The following is a 22,502-nucleotide window of genomic DNA, read 5'->3' as shown; positions in this document are numbered from 1 at the left end:
CAGTTCTCTGCAGGAATCACTTGAAATCCGATGTGAGAGAATGGAATAGGAAACATCGTATCGCCCCAAGTCGAGCAAAAACGCACCTCCGAAATGTCTGCCAACTTCTCGAAACAGAAACTGACAATTCTTTCCACGAAGAAAAGACAACATTTTTTAGCACATGGGAACCAACATTCGCAGAATTTTTCGAGAAAAAATGCCAAAAGATGTTCATTGAATAAGTGATTGATTCACCTTATTTGTTATTTCATCACTCCGCAGTCTCTCGGTTTAATATATTCTGAGATATAAGCGTTGAAGTGGCTAAACCGTAAGAGGTCGTTTTGCTTTAAGCTCTACTGGCGAGTGCTAAGTGTTGTGGCCGAGGGCGGCATGGTGATTTACATTGAATAAGTGATTGATTCACCTTATTTCATCACTCCGCAGTCTCTGGGTTTAATATTTTCTAAGATATAAGCATTCAACTAGTTAAACCGTATGAGGTCGTTCTGCGCTAAGCACTATTGGCGAGTGCTAAATGTTGTGGTCCAGTGCGGAGTGGTGATTTACATTGAATAAGTGATTGATTCACCTTATTTCATCACTCCGCAGTTTCTGGGTTTAATATTTTCTGATACATAAGCGTTGAACTAGTTAAACCGTAAGAGGTCGTTTGGCGCTTAGCACTCTTGGCGAGTGCTAAATGTTGCACTGTCTAAATCCCCGTGCAAACGTCACGAAAACGTGGGATGTTGGGACTTCTGTAACAACCAAATCCCCCTGCAGACGTGGAGCTACATGGCTGCGTCTCCGAACCTCCAATATATGCATCAAACATCATCATAATCACACTTAAGCGTCTTCAGCGCCTTCAGTTATGGGCCCGTATGCTAAATAGGACACTAGCACTACGAAGTAGCGCTATATGCACTACGAAGTGTCCTGTTGGTATGCTAAATACGTCACAGACACTAAGCACTTCGAAGTAGCTCTACAATGTTTAGTGTCGCACTACTCATTCGTATGCAGAAAGACTTTAGTGCTACTTCGCTGTTAGAGTACTTTATAGATTGTGCCGCACTACGCTATGAGTCTATTGAATAATGGTAGTTAAGTGCTCAAATAATTAATGATTCCCTAAGTAATTCTCATTCTTTGCAGAAGATTGATGTAAAATGTCTAATTGTGATGGCAATGGTACTAGTGAAAATTGTGATGGTGAGCTGAAATTCGCAATGCGTCTGGGCACCTTTCCTATCATATATTCACAGTCCACTTTTTCCAAAGACATCAAACAAAAGAGAGAAACATGGAAAGTTATTGCAGAAGAATTCAAAATGACTCCAGAAAAAAAAATGAATAAAATTCAAAACATGGTATCAAAAACAAGAAAACAAGAAAAGAATTTTATACTTCCGCTACGGGTAACAAACCAATTAAAGCGAAGGAATGGGAAAAGGAAATTTAGAACCAATTAGATTCAGGCGAAACTAATCCTGTGTTTCATGGGGTTCCAGGGGGTGTATACAGAGCTGGGCAGCGCTACTTGAAAATGTAGCGGCGCTACCACTACCGCTACGTGCTCTAAATGTAGCGGGCGCTACCGCTACCGCTACACCCACTAGATTGTAACGGTCGCTACCGCTACCGCTACAGTAAAATGTAGCGCGCTACATTAGCCGCTACAATGACCAAAATTATTGGAAATCTCTAAATATTTATTGTTCTGCTATTGGGATTTACTCATTAACATTTAATGATAATAAAACATTTTTGAAACATATCAATGCAACTTTATTGCAATTTTTTAAATTTACATGAACAAAAAGGTCTTAGATTTCTGTTTTACATATGTGTACCAAGTTTCAAAACGATCCGTCTGTAAACAAAAAAAGTATTGTTGGAGGGTAGCCGGTCCCCTTAAGTAAAATCTAAAGGCTTTATCTATAAATGTAGCGGTAGCGCTGTAGCGGCAAAACCTCGTATCGCTACTTAAATATGTAGCGGGCACTACCGCTACCGCTACATTGCCTTAAATGTAGAGCCGCTACCGCTACCGCTACATGTAGCGCGTTACTGCCCACCTCTGGGTGTATAAAGTACCACGTACCCAAAAAAAATCCCTATACAACCACCTACGCTGGTGGAAGAAGTGGTTGAACCGTCAGGTTGTAAGCCATCTGTTATCTCATTTGTAAAACCGTCAGGTTTTACATGTTGTTTACACCATTGTGAATACTGGTAAACATGTTTACACCATTGTAACGGTTGTAAACATGTGTATACAACCGTTTTACATGTACAAACCGTCAGAACATGTTGTTCACTGAAGCGGTACACTTTTTTACGTATATTCATGGCATGTATTTCCTGAGGTTTTTACACGATTATGCCTTTGCTATAAGCCAAACAGATCCATAGCTATTAGCTGACGAAGTAAACAAGGTGAAATATACCGTAGTGTCGTCGTGAAGTGCGGTGTGTAGGACACTTCAGATTTTTTGTAGTGCGCGTTATGCTTTTGGCCCTATTTAGCATCCCAACCGTAATGTTCCATGCCGCACTATGGCTTGTAGTGCGTAGTGCTACTTCATAGTGCTACGTAGTCAGAGCTCCCAGCGCTGGGTTTTTCCACCCAGATCTGTTTTTTTTGCCGTCACCTGGGTGTCTGGGTGTTTTATTCTTTTAAATGGCCAAATCAGTTTTTTTCGTCAAGTAAGTTAATTTTAGCCAATAATATAATTGAAATATTCTCAAAGCCTTACATTTTATTATGCAGTCAATACACGATGCAGTCAATAAACAATGAATGGTACTGGTACAGTGGTATTGTAAGCGTTAATTACCAGTATTGAACGCGTTCATTACCAGTCAAAGCAACGGTTCCCAACTTCTCGTCGCAGTGTCGCACACTTCACAGTACTTCGCTCGCTATTGACAAGTTATAGTTGTGTCGTGCGTTAAGTTTTACTGTTGCTTATGTACCTATCGGTGCTGTTGAATTAACATATAGTGAACTGAGTGAAGGCCCCGAAAATGGCAAGTCCTCCTAGAAAAGTAGCTAAAAAGTGGTACAAAGTCTTTTAAAGAAGAGTGGTTACATGAAAAAGACCTAGAGGAGAGGCTGCAAGAAGATTCGAAAGAAAAAGATGTTTCCTATAGCGCATGTTGTATAACTCAAATGAAAAATGCTAATAGATCCATGTTGATGACCCAGTGTAAGACTGCAAAGCATCTCAAAAACATGAAAAAAGCTAAAGCAGCTACTAAAAATTATTCATTTATTAAGAAACAGATTCCCAAGGAGAGTGATGAAGTTGTAAAGGCAGAATTACTTATATCTGCTTATATTGTATTGCTGAACACAGTGTGCCGTTCGCGCATGCAAATCATCTACCTGGTAGTGGAAGTGTGCAAGAGAGCATTTCATGATAGCAGTATTGCTAAAAATGTGAAACTTCATGCAACAAAAGCTTCATATCTTATTCAGGAAGGAATTGCTTATGAAAAATGGGAAATTGTTGAATTGGTCTTCGGCAGGCGACCCGGTGTGGGTCGCCTGCCGAAGACCAACACTGCCCTAGATGTAATGGAACATCATGATTCCTGCCTTCCGGAACGTAGCCTTCAACACTTCAAGCCGTCCGTATCTAGGCCGTGGGTCGAACCAGCCCTCGGTCGAACGGCCACTCGTCGAAGGACGATAAATTTTGGAACAGAACTATGCTATCTGAAACCTAACCTCAGACGCGGTGAACGTGAAATTACGTAATTTAACGATGCCCGGAAATCATATTCGATCCGCGGCCTGGTGGTCAAGGCCGGAAGATGACAAAGCCGAGTGGTGCACGGCTGATTGGTGTATGTCCGGAGAGATCCAAGGCGTTCGATTCAGGGTTAATTGGTGCACAAAATTTGTGGTGCACGGCTGCGCTCCCGATGTGACCCCCATATTACTCCAGACAGATATTTGGAAGCTGCTCCGTGCCCGCCTAGCCATGGTTGAACTAATATAAGGTTGACCCATCAGAAGCTCATTTTTGCGGATGTAGTGCGTTGTCCGCCTTTGACGTCACTGATCTCAGCGACGTCACGGGCATCAACCAATCACCGAAATGCGATCAAACCAGTCAACCAATCCGTCATGGGAATGACGGGTTTGTTTACTTTTCTAGATCTACGTGACGTAACAAGAAAGCTGAACTGAAAGGCGGAACATCTCGTGGGTCAACCTTATATAGTTCAACTATGCGGCATGCGCCCAGCGTTGCCAGATGGTATATTTCTATACCAGATTTCACAAATCTGGTATTTTCAGAAGGTGTCTGGTATGAATATTTTAGATCTGGTATATATGCCTAAATCTGGTATTTTTCTGGTATTTTCTGACTTACTGCAAATTTACTGCATTAAGTTCCACCTCTGAAATTTGAACTTCCTCCAGCGTTGGCGAGGATTATATTATTATTTATATAGATTGCCTTCAGAGCGGCGCGATTAGAGCTTTCCCGCCATTTTTGGAACCGCAAGTTTACCGCTTGATGAAATAACCCCGATCTAGTTGTTAACATTTAACAAAAGTGCTTAGTGCAATATGAACACGAGAGTGATGATCCTTGATTGATTACTGATCAGTGATGATATGGAACAAGACGAGTGAGGTTGTCGAACCGATCGCTGCGACGCAAGCTCCACCATTTTTGTTTGGTGGTTTGAATTCTAGTGTGCCACTTATTGGAGTGCCACTTGAATTCGGGGGTGCCATGCAATATTTCACTGATCTTGAAAATCATCATCCATTCACAGAACTGGCTGCCTACTGCACCACGTGTCTACTTTGACCAAGTCTCCAATGCATTCGTGGAGTGAATGTTTTCACAAGTCACCTATGTGAAAAACAAGTAACGAAATAAAATTTCAACTAAGGTACTGCAGTGAGTGCAGTCCCTTATTCGGACCAAAAGCTATCTGCTCAGCCGTAACAAGTGATCAAACCCGAAATGTTAGATTAATGCAATATGCAAGCATGTATGAAAATGGAAGATGACCTGTAATAGGCATTTTTAGCGCGATTTTTGGGTCGGAAAAAAAATCGGTTTTCCGATGCCGACCGCCAAAAATGGATTTCAGATTCGTAATCTACACCCCAAAAAACATATAATTAAAAAAAAAAACACCCTTTTTTTTGGATGTAGTTAATCTGCAATAATACCCTTTTATTTCTCCATAAAACTTCTATCAAGGAGAATGGCTGTTGGTCTCTTGCCGTCACTAAATCTACGCGGTCCACCGTCTAGCGTGGCCACTGTACTCGCCGCTCTGCTTGAAAAGTTAAAACAGGGCATAGTGGCAAAGCAGAAAGTTTTTTAGCGTAAATTTAGACTGTCTCAAGTTCATTTTTGAGTCCTATAAGTAGACCAGTAGAATATGGATACCACATTACCACTTACCAGTATTATCATACTTAAGAAATTGGTTAAAATCTTGAGTAATTGAGGAAATTAAAAATGAACTGATTCTAAAAAATCTCTGGTTTGTCAATTGTCACTATGCTTGAAAGATTCGGCCTGCGTCAGCGCAAACGCCTTTACTTTTAGGTAGTGGTGGCTGGTTATAGCCTTAAAATTATAGATGCAGAGATGACTGATGACCTCACTTCAGTCTTCAGGCCAGCCATTGCACCTGGTGACCTGGACATGGCAAAGACTCAAAGGTTGATGAAGTTTCTACTTTCTAGATTGTTTTTCCTCACTTGTCACTTCACTTTATTTCTTCTGGTTCTTGTACAATATCAATGTCCACCATTCACCATTGAAATGTTTCTTCTCACATTTTGTTGATCTACAATTTCTACATCTGTTCTTCAACTAAACAGGGTCTGTCACTCTGTCTCAGTTCTTGGCATGTTGGCATGCATTTAGCATAGCAATGGTGTATTGGCTGCACTTAAGCAGATAGTGTTTCTGTTTGATAGATTCTTCTACACTACAAGCAGCACATAATGGATAATGCCAAGCAATCATAGTGACAAAGCACAGGTTTTTTATAATCAGTTCATTTTTAAGTTCCTCATTTACTTCAGATTTATACCAATTTCTTATTGATAATAATGCTGGTATCCAGGATACTTTACTGGTCTACTTATAGGACTCAAAAATGAACTTGAGGGAGAGTCTAAAAAACTCTCATTTAAACCAATTTCTTAAGTATGATAATGCTGGTATCCAGGATACTTTACTGGTCTACTTATAGGACTCAAAAATGAACTTGAGGGAGAGTCTAAAAAACTCTCTGCTTTGCCACTATGCATGATACTTTACTGGTCTACTTATAGGACTCAAAAATGAACTTGAGGGAGAGTCTAAAAAACTCTCTGCTTTGCCACTATGCAAGCAATAATGGTGAAACAGACATGGATAATCAGAGTAGAAATGTACCCACATGGCGACACCTACATGCTACATGTCAGCCAATTAGCCATGGAACAGGAAGCAAGTCATCTTGCACTGCGGTAAGGTGTCGAGTGTTTACCTTTTCCAGAGTTGGGTACTGACTAAAACCCGGACCCGGACCGGTCCGCCGGACCCGGACCGAGTGACTTTGCGGTACTGACTAAAACCCGGACCCGGACCGGTCCGCCGGACCCGGACCGAGTGACTAAAACCCGGACCCGGACCGGTCCGGCGGACCAGGTTCAAAAAAATAAAAGGCTGCAAATCATCTGAAACGTCGAGAAAACTTTTAATTTCACATATAAAATTTTTATTAGTAAATATAAAAATTTCATATGTGAAATTAAAAGTTTTCTCGACGTTTCAGATGATTTGCAGCCTTTTATTTTTTTGAACCTGGTCCGCCGGACCGGTCCGGGTCCGGGTTTTAGTCACTCGGTCCGGGTCCGGCGGACCGGTCCGGGTCCGGGTTTTAGTCAGTACCCCAGAGTTGATTGGCCACACTCTGTTGCCAATCAGCTTGCTATCCGGCAACAAGTCCTGGAATCAATGTTGATGGTGTGCAACTGTGCATGATCAGAGTATTCAACTGGATGTAGTGAGCTGTGGGTTAGATCGTGTCCCAACTTGGCTGCACCGCCTACTTGTTTCCTCTTATCCCAGCATGCGCTTTCAGTCTTTCACCCACTGGAGAACTACTTGTCTATGAAGGTTTAGTTTTCTTAGTGTCTCTTTCATACAAAGGATCATCAAAGAGCACTTGTTGTAGAAGCCCCTTGCAGATTATATTAGGAGCAATGCTGAGTGTGAGTCTGAGACTCTGAGCATATCACCCGTCAGGGGGGACTTCTGACGCGTGTCTGTGCGCGTCAGAAGTCCTATGGGATTTCGGGTTCCTAGGGGGATTGTTCCTGAGTGCCCCACCATTGAGCTCACGGTGTCTGACTGCAGGTCTCAGTTGTGGGGTTAAATTATTATGTAGGCAGGATTCCTTACATTTCCCTTCTCTGTCTCTCTCGTGCGGGCGGCCGACGTCCCGTGTAAGCGACCTCTTGTTCGAGTGTCTTTGTTTCTGTTGCTTTTCACATGTCCCTCCTTGTCACTTCGTCTCTTTGAGATGCTAACGCTGCTTCTTTTGAGCCAGCTTCAGCGGGCTGGACATCTGAGACCTTCCGCCCCTTGTGGGTGATGAATAATTGAGACCTTCCACCTCTATGGTGATGTTCATCTTGACTTTTGGTGCGAGATAGCTAAATAGCTGAAGCGCTAGTAAACATTTGGCCACTAAACTAAACTAAACTCTGAGCATATCACTCAATTTAGGTGTGAAAAGTGCTAATGCTAAGACCAGTGAGAAAAGTGCTAAAACCAACTAAGACCAGTGAGTGGTAAATGGCATATAGCTCTGTTGCCAGTGTGAAGCTTTCCGGGTGCAGACACCAAGTGACTGCTTTATTTTGTGATGGGATGTAAATACTGCAAGCGCTGGATTCCAGACCTGGCAAATGGGAGCCATCGCAGTAAACAGTATTAAAATCGGGATGATTCTCTCCTATGGTAGCATTGAAATGATGCTGCTCAAACTCTTCTAAAGCTATAGTTCTTGGAGACATATTGCCCTTGCCTTTTGGTTTGAATTGTAGTATAGCATCCACTTCCAAGGCTGAATCCATACTGGCTTTAATGTTGTTATCAATCATTTCCCATGGAGGAACTGGGTCCACCACAGCCCACAGGCATAGGTACTTGGTGGAAGTGTTCATAAGAGCAAAGATTGCTGATGGCCATGCTGCCCATGCACAGAGTGGAGTTTGCTCTTGGCTGAGGAAGCTGCATTAGTGAAGTGGTCAGGTCATTCGCTGGTTGGTAGTGCAGTCTCAGGGGCCGGCCAGTTGAGAACGCTTTTAGTCTGGCCGCAGTCTTAGGGTAAGTAGGGTTTAATAGTTGCAAAGAGTGACAACTCTTATAGTGACTGAAGTGCTATGGCAATGCTTATGGCATTGTCAGTAAATTAATCAATGCTCAGCATAATTATAATTGCATCATTGATGCTCCGAGTATGAACACCTTCAAAAACAGATTAGATGAAGCTATGCAGGAGCATATGTTCAGTCTTAAAATGCCTAGCAAATTACGGACCAGGCAATAAGTCCAGCAGCTATCTCAATCAATCGTGTTATGGAAAGATTGGGTTCCAAAGGCCGGATCCCTTGTGAATCAAGTCATGAAAAGTTCAAGAATCAGCAACAGGCCATGGGCCTATTTCTTCAATGCTGACACTTTTATTCTATTCTATAATTCCTAAACATGCAAGTCAAACTAAGCATAAATTTATAATAATCCACACTAGTTCTGACTTCGGAACTGTTGAGCCTCCTAGTGCCTCAAGCACAAAGACTCAACTTGTCTACACTCTACAGCCAATGCCATCTTCATCACTAATCATTGAGGAGGAGCCATTCATTGGCTGCTTGAAGGCGGAGACTGGAGAGCTTGCTGGTCATATGTCGGTCACAGACTACCTACTCAGTCCGTGACTGCTAGACAGTTGGTGTAGTGTTGGCATAATGGTGGATGGTTCATTCCAATGGTCACAATTTCACAAACTTTGGTTTATGGCTTTTTTCTTGTTGGCAAAAATTTCCCAGTGGTAAAGTTGTGTTAGGATAGGTATTGTCAGTGATAAAGCCATCATAAAGGTTTTGAAAAAGTCTTGTGTCTAGACTAAGGCATAATTATGTCAAAATCAAGCAACACAGTGCCAGTGCCTGACATTGAGCCATCAGCTGCTCAGGTGCTGTGCCGTGCAGTTCAATTAGACCAAGAAAAAAAGTATAGTGAAGCTGTAACATGTTATGAACAAGGTATAAGGTTGCTTCTACAAGCTGCCAAAGGTGAGAATTCTTATACTCTGACTAGGGTAGCAAATGAAAAATAAAGCAGAATCAACTCGTGAATGCTTGTCCACAACTCACTTGTATCTATTTGTGTTCTTTAATTTTACTTGTAAAAAAATATAAGATGCTACTCATGTTTATTTGCTATTCTCCTAAATCATTTATTCATCTGATCATTTGCACCTGCAATTTTAGTTACATTTTGCCTGATATTAAAGATTGATAGTGGTCCAAATTTGACTAGTCTCTTTCTATTTTTTTTTAATTAAAATTACCAATTTTCAGTGTACCTCCTATCATTCACTGGACCTAATTTGCAGAGTTTGGTCATTGTGATGTTCAAGATTTATTGCCAAAAATAGTTACAAAAATGTTTCTTGAAGGTAATTGCATCATCAATGTCATCAATATCTTCTGAAGACAATAATTATGACCACTTGGCAGAAATTAAGCTAATATATCATTATATTGTGCAATGCATCAAATTTGCTATCATCAGAAGTTCTTGATAATGCTTATGTTTTAAATGTCTCTTTATTAATATTATTGAAAAACTTTGAAGGCCATTTTGTTACTTTTATTTATTTATTTTTCATTTGTTTGGAAGCATCAAATCAATTGTCTGGGTTGACTGTTAAAAATTGAGTGATAAAGTAAATATTCTACTGAAAATTTTATTTGTAATGTTTTTAGTGTCATTGGTAAAACTGAAAATTGTTTGATTGGGTGGTCCTATAAAAATAACTTGCCATAACTTTGGAGGTCAGTCCAATGCAGTAAAGGAAAAATCAAAGTCAGATAACTAAACATGGAAATTTGTTTTTACTTCCACCCAACTGGCAATATGATGGTAGAGAAAACATTAATTTTCTCTGCAATATTCATTCAGTCTCTTGAAAAATAGTTTGTTGCTATCACAGATAGCAACTTCTCATCACAGATGTCAAAAATATTACAAGATGTTTTACCTATACATACTAATGGACACAACAAACTCATTTTATTTTGAATTGGGAGTTTGTTTGTTTGTCTGCTACAAATCTTATAATCGATATTTAACACACTTCTACCTGTCAAATCTATCTGGAATTTTGCACTAGGTAAGGTAGGTTTTGCATTAGGTAAAAATAAATTTTAATATTTTTAAATAAAAATAAAAGTAAGGAATTCAAAAATATTCATTGTACATGTGTAATATTGCAGACACTGGTCTCTTTAGAAGTGTTGTCTTTAAAAAGTAATTTTTTAATGCGTATTATTCAAGTTTTTGAATCTCATGAAAAAACATTTGCATCAAGAATAAGTACCTACCATAAATGCCAAGAAATATAACAATTTTACCATGTTTATGGGCACCCTAAATTAGAAGTTGATGCTTGGAGTATTGGAAAATAACTAAGCTGGGAAGCAAGGCATTTTTTCCATAAAATTGTAACCTGTTGATTTTGATTAAATTTACTTGTCAATGTATTCATGTCATGGCATTGTGCCATATGCCCCTACAGTAGTACACCCCTCAATGTCCGTCATGTATATAAATCTTTAAATCTTGTTGACCATTGCTAGTAGAGACATTGTTTTAATCATGAGAATTTTCTTTTTTTGCTAAAAGAAAGTTTTCATCCCTTCCACTTGTAAGGGAAATGATGAAATTTTTTACATTTGCAAGTTTGGTCTATAGGATTGTCATTTGTAAAATTTGAAGGATGTAACTGAAACATTAAAAAAGATACTCAGAATATATATTTCTTACTTGGGTGTTTATGCAGGTGTCCATGATGCAAAAAAGAGAGATCACTATAAGAAAAAAATTGAAGAATATCTTGCAAGAGCTGAAAATCTGAAGCAATTGAATGCAGATGCAAAAAAGCTTCAAAAACATACTCGGGTGAGATTACTTACTTGGATTTAACCCAGAATATGCCTATTTTGGTTAGATTACAACATGCATTTTTTTATATTATGAGCCTGCCTGGTTCTTCTAAAATTACCCTAAATCTTTCCACTGATTTCCTAATTGTTGAAGCAACTTGTAAGTTTAAGACTAAATGAAGGGAAAATTATTCACTTCACCCTATGGATGGCTACTTATTTACTTATGTTAATAGTATTAGTCATCCTAGGGGCCAATTTCTCTTAATTAGATTTAAAACTGCAGATGTTTAGAAGTCATGTCAGTGGTACATTACAACCTTATAATCACAAAAGTCATAGTAGATTATTCTTATCCAAGTGAGGATATCTAAAATTTTACATAAAAATTTTTTTTGCATCAGGCTCAGTCAGGTTCTAAATACTGAATAAATTTACCAGTTAACCTGCCTCTCTTGCCTGACCTAATTTGCCTTATCCATTTCTCCCTTAGATTGAGATTGGAGAAGGTGACAAGGGCTACAGCTATGGCACTCTCCTGCTCCCTTATTTGGACTCCAACTTGACTTCAGTAACTGTTGAAGATCCATACATACGTACTACCAGCCAGGTGAGCAAATTTTTGCAAAATTTTAAAGTTATTCATTTGTTACAATTTCTTCATGTGAAGGTCATTCCTGTTTGGTGCCTCTACTACTGAAAACATTGCTTGATAGGCAATAAATTTGTGAGGTTTCAAACATTCAATTGTTATTAAACCTACCATGTTTCAAATATTCAATAGTTGCACCTCTCATGTTTCAGCAATTCTGTTGTTGTTAAACCTCAAGTATATCCTGATAACTTATGATTCTTCTAAATTTTCTTTATCCCCAGCTCTATAACCTGCAGAGGTTCAGTGAAGCCCTCATAGCAGGAGCTCCAAACTTTCGCAGCCTTCACCTTGTTACTTCATGTGGTGGCCAGTCAACTTCTGGGTGAGAACTTGTGGCAGCTACTGCATTATTGGATCTAAACTAATAGTTGTCACTGCATCATTTGATCTAAACTGATGGTTGTCACTACATCATTTGATCTAAACTGATAGTTGTCACTGCATCATTTGATCTGAACTGATGGTTGTCACTGCATCATTTGATCTAAACTGATAGTTGTCACTGCATCATTTGATCTAAACTGGTAGTTGTAACTTCATTATTAGATCTAAACTGATGCTGGCCAGTGCACCAGTGAATCTAAGGCAATGGTGGTCCGTCCACCTTAGAATGAGAATTGGAGGCCAGATGACAGCAGGGTTTGATGGCCCTAAAAAGCTAAATATTTTTCTTTCATTCATTTAAAGTTTTATTTTGTTTTGTTGTAGTTGAATGAATGCTACTACACAAGAACTCTCTTGTTTTATTTGGCTTGAGAATTACGCCATGCTAGCAATTTTTATTGTGATATTCTCTGCATGTGTATCTTCAATGAAGAGTTTTGAATTAGCTAATGCTTAGTTACAGCAACAAAATATTTTCATTCAAGAAATAGGCTATGTTTATTTCAAGTTTCCAATCAAGTTGAGTGCTGTATGATGATCATGTCACCTACAAGATAATTGTTTTAAAGAAGATTATGCCGTGAGCAGGCAAGCAGAGGTGCAGAAGAAAGGCTTGCAGGAGATAAGTGAAGCTCTGGCGCTCCACAACGTCAGCTTCACCTACTGCTTCTCTGAGTCACTACACGACAGAGATATAAAGTAAATATGATATCAGGCAGATAATGTATAACGGTATAACGAGACAATATATAAAGTAGATCATATATAAGATAGATGATCTATGAGTTACCTAGAGAAGATAAAGGTGGATAATAATTAAGGTAAAGGTTGCTGAAGATGGATTAAGTAGTTTCCCGTGGCTCTCTTAACTCGGTGTCGACCAACATTAGCTCTCGTTACTCTGCTATGCTGGTGACAGTCACTGTTAACTGGTATTGAAGAAAAACTTTGTAGTTGACTGTTGAGCAGTAAGAAGTTCGCTGTTTACTGGTGTCCTGGAGCAAGTCTTTAGTTGTGAGGTGTAGTGAGAAGATTTCAGTGATCTGGTGTTCAGGAGGAAGTCCGTAGTAAACTGGTGTGTGGTGAGAAGCATTCAGTTAACTGTTGTGCAAGGTGAAGCTTCTAATTACCTGATGAGCAATAAAAAATGTTAACAAGCATGCAGGAAAAACTTATCACCTTGTTCAATTAGGGAGTCTAGTTCAGTTCTGTAGTAAGGTGATAGGAACAAGAATGAGCTGTGTTGACATCAACTTCTTCCTTTTTCATTTTAAATAAACATATTTGCTTATTAATAAAGTATTAAAATCTAGTAGTATTTGTATTAAATCTGACAGTCGAAAATGATTGTTTTTATTTTCAAGATTGGACAATGGGTGGACCATCCAGATCGGGCGTGGCTTGGACTACTTCCAACGGTTGGACAGGAATCGCTTCAGCATCGGCTCAGGCGACTACAACCTCCGCCCCTGTAGGCAGACCACCGTCGATATCTTCCATACATCCGCTCTCAGATAGCAGCACATCTTCCAGCACTCGTACTTCCATATAACCGTATAATTTTAGTTTTGACCAAGCTCAAACAATTTTTAAGCTTATACGTAAACCTCGCTTCAGACGTCGGAGACCAGTGTGCATCAGCAACTTATACACCTCCACCTCCGTGATAATTTGTCAACTTATGCTCCTACACTGAGATGCTCTTTATTTTCCGCACGAGGATAATGATATTACCAAACTTCATGGACAAATATTTCTTTGATGATAGCAACATACTAGAAAAACCCATGCTCTATTGAGTATCAGCGCAAAATATCAGCTGTGAAAATGACCAAAATAATTAATAATTGCCATGACGACATCTTAGTAAAGGATTGCATTGAGAGTTTAGGCCGACACATCAGTGTCGGACACAGCCGTAAACGAGTCACGTTGTTCGTAACGCGATGTGATAACAATAATGTTATGCGTATTTTTGATGTCTTTTAAAACATAACTGTCGTGTACTGCATATACAATAACAATAATGTGATGCGTATTTTTGATGTCTTTTAAAACATAACTGGCGTGTACTGCATATACAATAACAATAATGTGATGCGTATTTTTGATGTCTTTTAAAACATAACTGGCGTGTACTGCATATACAAACCGCACGTTGTTTAGCAAGTCGAGCGATGCAATAACTATAACGGGTAAATAATTATACACGAAAACTTCTTACGAATCAGGTTTACTGAAAAACGAGGGAATCGAGCAACAGTGAACAAGTATTACGACAGAGTGTGCCCCGTGGCAACTGGACGCTGTGCCGAGACAGGATGTTTCGTTGCGACACCGAGGCTGTTTGAGGTCATGCCGGAGAAGCTGAGAGAAGACAAGTTTACATTTGCGACAGTCAATAAACAAATGGATGGCTGCTCTAACACGATGCTAGATAATCTACCTCCGCCTTATCTAGCTCAAAAAGTAGCAAGCAACGTGTTCGTTCATCAGCCTGCACAAATACTGTCTAATATCCAGCCATCACGTTCGAGAACTTACTTGTAGTGGAGATTACAGGCTCCTGCGACTGGCAATTGATTCGTAATGGCTGGTAGTCATGGCGACAACACGTGATATGTAAATCAACCAGCAGTGATAATCACTTGTTTCATTAACCATCTATTCAATGCCAACTGAACTCCTTATCGATCTTCAGGTGTCTCATTGTTACTGATTGTGCTTGAACGTAAAATTGTCTTCATCTACGTAAACGCTCTATGCCATCTAGACATTAGTCGGAATTGTGTATCATATTGACCGGATGCCTACAGCAAGGTTAACGCCATGTCAAGAAATACGGCAGCACGGTCACCGAAGATATGTAGCTAATCGTCACACATGGTAGCCACCAATTTGGTTGCTCCCAATTACTGAAGCTTGTTGACGTCGCCTAGAGTGATCTCCCTAGCAAAGCTTCTGCTGGAGTAATAAGCATCTGTTCTTAATTAAAACCCAGCCAAATGCACGTTGTCCGAGCCCCTCAAATGCGGCAACACTCGAGTAACTTTGACTATATTTATTCACCTAGCTAGCTTAGCATGCTCAAAACTTACTTATGCCTTGAACAACATAACCTCTTCTGTCGAGATGCAATATGGAGTAAAAACTTACGGGACTTTAATAATAATTAATAAAAATTCTCTGGCCCTGAGAGCAGGCGATCTGCTTTGAAGCCGATGGAGGCGTGTCACTGTGACGACGTTCTAAACTTGACATACGTAGCAGCTGTGCATTATTACGAGAGGATGTGGTAGTAGCAGCTGTTCAACTGTAGTCTTGGCAAGCTTCTTATCCAGCCACTCGGCTCGTTCCAGCGGCAACTGCACAAATAACATTTGGCATCAAGTCATGGCACGCGTTTCCCTTATTTTTACATGCTGGTCCGCACACGCGTCTGTCAAATTTCGCCTGCGCGTATTTAAAATTGCTTTTACAATCTGTAAATAATTTCCGATCAAAATGAAATAACTCGAAATTAAATGCATTTTCGTGCTATGATCTAGATGACAAGTTTCATATTTCCCACACGCGAATTATAATTAAAGTGCTGTTTTCCCCTCAATATTGCACCATGGAGTACCTAGATATAATTAACAAATATATCCGTATTAAGTTCACCTGAGGCGCGTTGTCATTAAAGTGCTTCTTGTTGAAGGCGATTGTGTTGTGATCGACGATGTCGATGCCGTAGTGCTGGCACACGCGTCTCGCGGCGTCCGTGTCACCGAACAGCCCAAGCTGGGAGCTCACCTCAAGCAGCGGGATCTTCGTGTTGTGGTGACTTGTGTTCAGCACCTGTTCACACAAATGTTTCTTTATCAGCACAGTGTTACGTTACACCAAGACATATTTCTATAGGCATAGTTTACTCCTTAAAATTCAAGTTAACTAGCTAATACATTTTTACGAGTCAATTATAATTAACTACTAAATATCTATTATATTTACTTGCTAAAATATTCATTTATTAATTAATACTGAGGGGGAAAACGAACTTCCCCTATAGACTGGATAATGGACAAAATTAGTGTACAAATTTCGGTAATGGATGACATAACTTCGTGTCACAAATTAGCGAAGGCTCTGATTACCTTTATATATATTAGCTTCAAAGATAATTATGGATGCCAAGATAAGCAGTAATTACCTGAATAACCTTCCGCTGAATTTTCGGCAAGTTGAGGTATAGGGACGTAGCAAGAAGCGGCGGCAGGCACTGCAGAAGACGAAGTAAAGCTGCAGTATTGCCGCAGCTGTGGTACGATAACACTGACGTCAACACACGCTGGAATGTTTTACCATTTTTTAAAGACGGTGGTAGAGATAACGAGTGTTTTATTGCTTCGGTTGCGTCATAATTCAGAAGTAGGTGCATACACTCCATTTCCTCGTGCTCACTTGAGAAACAATTGGAACAATCCTGTTCATCCTCGCGAACCGGTGGATTCGTGTCTTCGTTTGAGGTCCGGGATTGTATCAAGTTATTACTTATTTTATTAGGCTCACTATTTACAACGGCATTGTGGTCGTTAGAATCATATTCCGTTCCATGGTCATAAGAATTAATCGAGGATGATTTGCTGTGTTGCTGGTGCAAATCTATCGATGCTGCATTATTTTGTCTGCTCTCTGGCCCATTTTCTGGTGATGACGATGATGGCCGGCGTGCAACAGGCATGGTTTTCTCACCTTCATCGACGATATTCATGCAAGACAATCTCTGTGAAATGTCCTCGCCTGAACTGGCTGTGTTGTCATCACAAGTTCCTGGTGAACCCTCACTCGCATTTGTATCTTCGGCACTGGCCTTCTCTCGTACTCTTCCAGTGACTGGGTCCAATTCAAAGAAGTATTCGCATTCTTCGTCGTCCGAGTCAGAAAAGTGAGTAGGCGTGTCAGGTGTTTTGACTGGATGGTCCCTATAGATGCGTAACACACTTGCGAGCGTCTCTTGCAGCTGCCGCATCTCAAGCACCGCGTTGTGAACGTGATCTCGACTCTCACACATCCTGCAACACATACAGTTGATAGAACACAAGTGAGCTGACACTCTGCAACACAGGGAGGTTAGTGGAACACAAGTGAGCTGACACTCTGCAACATTGGGAGGTTAGTGGAACACAAGTGAGCTGACACTCTGCAACACAGGGAAGTTAGTGGAACACAAATGAGCTGACACTGCAACACAGGGAAGTTAGTGGAACACAAGTGAACTGACACTGCAACACAGGGAGGTTAGCGGAACACAAGTGAACTGACACTGCAACACAGGGAGGTTAGTGGAACACAAATGAGCTGACTCTCTGCAACATAAGGTTAGTGGAACACAAGTGAACTGACACTCTGCAACACGGGGAGGTTGGTGAAGCAATTACTCATCCCGCAGCACGAATTGCAAATTAAAAGTTTACGTTCATCTTTTTGGTACTATTTTTCTCCCATTCAATTTCAAGATCAAAACCTATCGGCATCAGTAAATTTGGTTTATTGATATTGAATTCTCGTTGACATTGAATTTCAAATTTTAATACTATAGTTAATCGAATTTAATATTTTGGATCAGTAGCTGACACCGCTCAGAATGCGGGTACGCTATTATTTGTCTCTATATTTAAACCTTCCCTTAGCTAAGCGTGGAATTTGTGTTTCCATCACGTTTTTTGAAAGCCTTGTGTTACATGATAGCGCATGAGGCTTAGTTACAGTTTAAGATCTTCATGAGTATTCAACAGTTTAAAATCAGGTTATAATTTAAAAAAAATATAGCTCACATATCGTTAGAAGAAACATATGTGTGTGGCTACAGTCAACACACTCGGGTACTATTGAACTGCAATTGCAGATATTTTCAATGCCAAAAGATCTGCAGTGCTTGAGGCGGTAGGAAACGACAGATCTTCTATGTATTACCACAGCCTAATTTTGTAGACATTTGCAAATCTATTCAACGAAATAAATACTTTAGCAGCTTGCGCTTCTCCTAGATCCGCACATTTAAACTGAATCGTTGGTATATTAAACGCCTTCCAAATTTTCTATCACAGGAAACAATGAAAAATGACAGGATGTTAGTCACGAAAGTCGATCGAAATTTCGTCAATCATTGAGGCAAAAGACGTAGCCACTATTACACTGTCATACTGACTTTAAATGGTGTACTGCTTCCAAAAGAATTAAAGAGTTCAGCATTATGCAAAACCCCAATATTTCCGGGTCAAGATTATTGAAGCTACACTGAAATTTGTCATACAATTTGAAATGATTCGTGCAGAATTATGACAACTAAGATGTGTCCTCAGTCAGATTCATCAATTGCAAAGAACGTTTATATTGTACATCTGAGACGTCGTATCTACTGCAATAATTTGGTGCAAGCAGAGCGTTAGAACACCTGTACAGTATGTACAGTACAGTTAGCAATATTTATACATGTTAAACTTTAAAACGCTTATGCGTACATTCACAGCATCAAAGCTGCTGAAATTCACAGCTACAGCAGGACATATCCAACAGCTGCCATACCTATAGAGCTGCAGCAGCAATACATACTGTAGCAGCAGCCATACCTGTAGAACTGCAGCAGCATGTAGCGCACAGCTGCAGCCAGCAGAGGAGCAGCAGCTGGGGATGTCAGCAGCGCCTGTACAGCGAGGTCCTGACGAATGGCGCGCAGTCTGTCGCTGACGAACTCGTGGCAGCAATCCGGGCTGACGTCACGGCGAGCTTGGGCTCTGCACGGGACAGCGCGTCTCAGTTTTATGGGAAACTATAAAACTAATAACTGTCACAGATCTCGTGTGGAAATGCTCAAGTTAACACATATAAGGATTTTTCGGAGTTTTAAAGCCAAACCCATGGTTTGAAAACCATAGAATAAGGGTTTTTCGTGGTTTTAAAGCTAAACCCATGGTTTGACAACCATGGAATAACGGTTTTTCTGGGTTTTAAAGCAAAACCCATAATCTATTAATACAACTGTAAGGTAATCAACTAATTATGATACTTATTGAAGACATTATGTTTACTTAAGTGAAAGTCTGAACGGACAAACGCATCCCTAACTGATGGCATAGGCTACACAGGCATATTAGGTGCAAATAAAGAAGTCTGCGCGTTGAGCGTGGATCGCTAGCGTGTCCAAATGGCTGAACGAACTTAAACAAACCAGTCCAAAAATGTTCGTACGCCATTTTCATCCAATACTAATATAACTTTCGCTCGGGAGAAGCCACCTTGCGGATGAGTCATTGCAGGACATGAACATAAACCTTGAATTTTCCAACAAGTTTTAATTTAAAACATTATATCAACGAATAACGAATGTAATATCAAATTCTGGCCGAAATATCAAGCTTATAATAGTGGTAGTATAATAGGTTGAAGATGTCATACAATGGTGATTAAATGCACAAAGCCTATCAGCCTCTTGGAGACATTCCACTGGTTAGTAAGATTCGCATGAACGTGCACGAACAACATACACAATTACACATGCTTTAGTATTCATCTTTGTTTTTTTTTTTGCCGCGAATACAGAGCCGGTTTTGAAGTCATTGGGTCTGAAACATACAGCCGCTTGATTACAGTCTGTGTTATTGGTGAGCCAAGTAAAAAATCATCAAAAGTTAATTCGAACTTTTTCATTATATCTAATGATGTATGTATGTGGAAGGTATGCTAAAAGATTACCCTGGAGCTTATGATGTTATAGACGTGCTTTTAGCAAAATCAGTTACATAACAATTGTATTTATACAACTAAAGTCAAGTATTAATTGGCGGTGCGAGGAATGCTTGAACATCAACACCTTGTACAATGTCAATCAGTTCTTCATGCAACCATTTATGCAACATTGTGATAGCGCGCAACCTGCATGCACGTGGTGTTGGTAGATGTTGGTGATTATAAAGTATCCACAATTTTAATCATGCCTACTCTAAAGAATAGCAGAAATTAATGATATATTGAAAATGTAGTCACAAAATTGCCTTTTCATCAGTCGTGACTCGTGAGATAGATAGTTAACTAAAAAAATTATTTTGATTTCAAATGCATGCGAGCTACCGTGGTCAAGTTCTATGGCGTCGAGCGGACTGACTTTAACCAGTTTCGAATCCCGTTATATACGGTCGTCTGGTTCTTTCAGCGGAGAATTAAAGGTAAGTGAATGGATAGGGTTGGAAATAGTATGTCTTTATCTAATTGATGCAACTAATTGTAATAAGATGCTCATAAAATATAAATGTTACTATAAAACATGTATTTTGAAATCCGTTAATGCATCAACATGCATTATGGGACATGTTCAGAGAGCTGCGTAGTGATAATTGTAGGAATTTCAATAAATATCTACTTTTATTCAGCAATCAATGCCATGCATTTTCTCCGAAGTTGTTACCCCATAAGCGTGCGTTCAACCTTGGCTATATCTTGCATATTGATAATTATACTTTTATTGTTTAATATATAAATTTAATTAACACAAATGGCCGTCATTGTAAGCGCTCAATTTGACGCGCGCACAGCCGCCCGAACTACGCGCACCGGCTGGCTGAGCTGCGTTTTGCGCACCTGTGCCGCAAGATTTTGTGACAAGCCTGGATAATGCTTATGCGCATCGTAGGTAAGCAGCAATTTGTTTGAGTGTGGCAGCGTTTTGTGGCAACATAAATGAACAATTTTTCTAAAAAATTATACTATTTAAGTATTTATATATTAATATTACTATATCTATATTACTGTTACCACTACCTCTATACTTTTATCTCACTCATAACTGAGTGAGATAAGAGTATTGAGGTCAAATAATCATGTAATGCCCAATTAACTATGGATTTAATAACAAAGAAATTACAAGGAACTTGATCATATGGAGCATGTCACCCAAAATATCTCTGCTTATAATACAGCAACAGGTGTAACAGTATGAATTTACTTCAACATTTCTCATTAAGATAAAAGATCATTTCAGTTATATTTAGCGTCTAGTACTCAAGACTCACTGAGTCAGGAGGTAGCGTAGCGTCCGAGTTAGTACTGGCAGAGGACGAACATCAGCGGCACGAATGTCGCGACCGGCAGCTGATCTGGCAAACTCCTTCACAAAATATTGAGGGTCTCCCTTCACTGCCTTGTTCTTATTGCAATGTTTTGATTCCTTTTTTCGGCCTGTTGGTAATAAAGATGCAAAAAAGTTGTACTATAAAAAATCTTGGTATTTTGTGAGGGTAATAGATGCAGTTTAACTTCATGTATTATATGCAACCTAAGCAGAGCACAGACAATTCAATAAAACCTTCACATCATATTTGATCTGTAATAAATGCTGATGAATAGTAAGAAAGTTTCACTAATAATATAGGTCATTAATTTGTGGCTGAGCTTCTTTGATTCAGAAAAATATCTTGCTCATCAGGAATGACAACAATGCAATAAATTTAGCTTTAATGCAAACTAAGATAATCATTTGTCATATATCAAGTTCTCCAGTTTACTTGCTTTGAAGTTAGTGATTACTTACCTGGAGCAGCAGTTTGTTCCACCCTGGACTGAGGCATCGGAGGACGGCACTCCATTTGATGCGCAAGGCCTTCCCTTTGACGACTGAAAAATTAATGCACATTTAAATCACAAATTAATTATTCATTACATTATTAACTGACTTGCATTAAATAGACTGTGATACACAGCCTATTAGATTTGAGAAATTTACATAATTTTTTGAGTTGCACAGCTTAGCTCATCCATGAATGAGCCTATACAGTATATACTAGGCATTAAACCTTTCAGGCTTTCAATTAGGCTTCAATAAGCCAATTAAAAAATGTGTATTCACAACCAAGCTCAAACAGCAACTCAATTGGTAAAATTTATGTACATTTCGGAATGGTATCAACATGAATTAAAGACTTGCAACAGATGAAGGTAAAATTATAACTTTAAAGTAGGATAAAATGGCAAACAAATTCTCCTAATGGGTAGAAGGTGAGTTGCGGTATTTTCTTTACTTACAAAGTCATTTCACTGGGAGGACACATGCTCAGGCACATGCCTCTAATATCTTTGTTTGGAGGCTCGGCAGACATTCTTTGCAACTAATTTTCTTTTTGCTTGATAGTGACTGCAGTAATATTTTCTTGTTTGTTTTTATCAAAATTTTGGAAGCCTGTTATAGCAGCCCCTCAGCTGAAAACTTGGTTAACTCAGCTACACATC

The 22,502-nt window shown here is 39.5% G+C and overlaps 2 protein-coding genes across 2 annotated transcripts; one reads left to right on the top strand and one right to left on the bottom strand.

Annotated features, from left to right (window-relative positions):
- Positions 1 to 8,720: 8,720 nt before the first annotated feature.
- On the top strand, positions 8,721 to 14,886 carry LOC108668167 (MIT domain-containing protein 1). Its single transcript, XM_018155331.2, has 6 exons — positions 8,721 to 9,328; positions 11,101 to 11,219; positions 11,697 to 11,813; positions 12,080 to 12,180; positions 12,831 to 12,941; positions 13,607 to 14,886. Exons 1-6 carry the CDS (start codon positions 9,172 to 9,174, stop codon positions 13,758 to 13,760), a joined length of 759 nt encoding a protein of 252 aa, XP_018010820.1. The 5' UTR covers positions 8,721 to 9,171; the 3' UTR covers positions 13,761 to 14,886.
- Positions 14,394 to 22,502, bottom strand: LOC108668166. The gene is made up of 7 exons (XM_018155330.2): positions 22,299 to 22,502; positions 21,808 to 21,890; positions 21,290 to 21,455; positions 18,854 to 19,018; positions 16,435 to 17,296; positions 15,906 to 16,082; positions 14,394 to 15,607 (listed from the first exon to the last, which is right to left on the bottom strand). Exons 1-7 carry the CDS (start codon positions 22,370 to 22,372, stop codon positions 15,491 to 15,493), a joined length of 1,644 nt encoding a protein of 547 aa, XP_018010819.1. The 5' UTR covers positions 22,373 to 22,502; the 3' UTR covers positions 14,394 to 15,490.

The sequence above is a fragment of the Hyalella azteca genome, unplaced genomic scaffold (assembly GCF_000764305.2).
Source record: "Hyalella azteca isolate HAZT.00-mixed unplaced genomic scaffold, Hazt_2.0.2 contig15874, whole genome shotgun sequence".
NCBI classification, from domain to species: domain Eukaryota; kingdom Metazoa; phylum Arthropoda; class Malacostraca; order Amphipoda; family Hyalellidae; genus Hyalella; species Hyalella azteca.
This window is presented reverse-complemented; position numbering and strand designations above follow the sequence as displayed.

Coding starts and splice junctions, on each gene's coding strand:
- LOC108668167 (XM_018155331.2), top strand. CDS start 9,172: ATGTCAAAATCAAGCAACACAGTGCCAGTGCCTGACATTGAGCCATCA. Junction 9,329..11,100: donor GCTTCTACAAGCTGCCAAAG/GTGAGAATTCTT, acceptor GTGTTTATGCAG/GTGTCCATGATGCAAAAAAG. Junction 11,814..12,079: donor ACATACGTACTACCAGCCAG/GTGAGCAAATTT, acceptor CTTTATCCCCAG/CTCTATAACCTGCAGAGGTT.
- LOC108668166 (XM_018155330.2), bottom strand. CDS start 22,372: ATGTCTGCCGAGCCTCCAAACAAAGATATTAGAGGCATGTGCCTGAGC. Junction 21,456..21,807: donor GGAACAAACTGCTGCTCCAG/GTAAGTAATCAC, acceptor TATTACCAACAG/GCCGAAAAAAGGAATCAAAA. Junction 15,608..15,905: donor TTAATGACAACGCGCCTCAG/GTGAACTTAATA, acceptor TTATTTGTGCAG/TTGCCGCTGGAACGAGCCGA.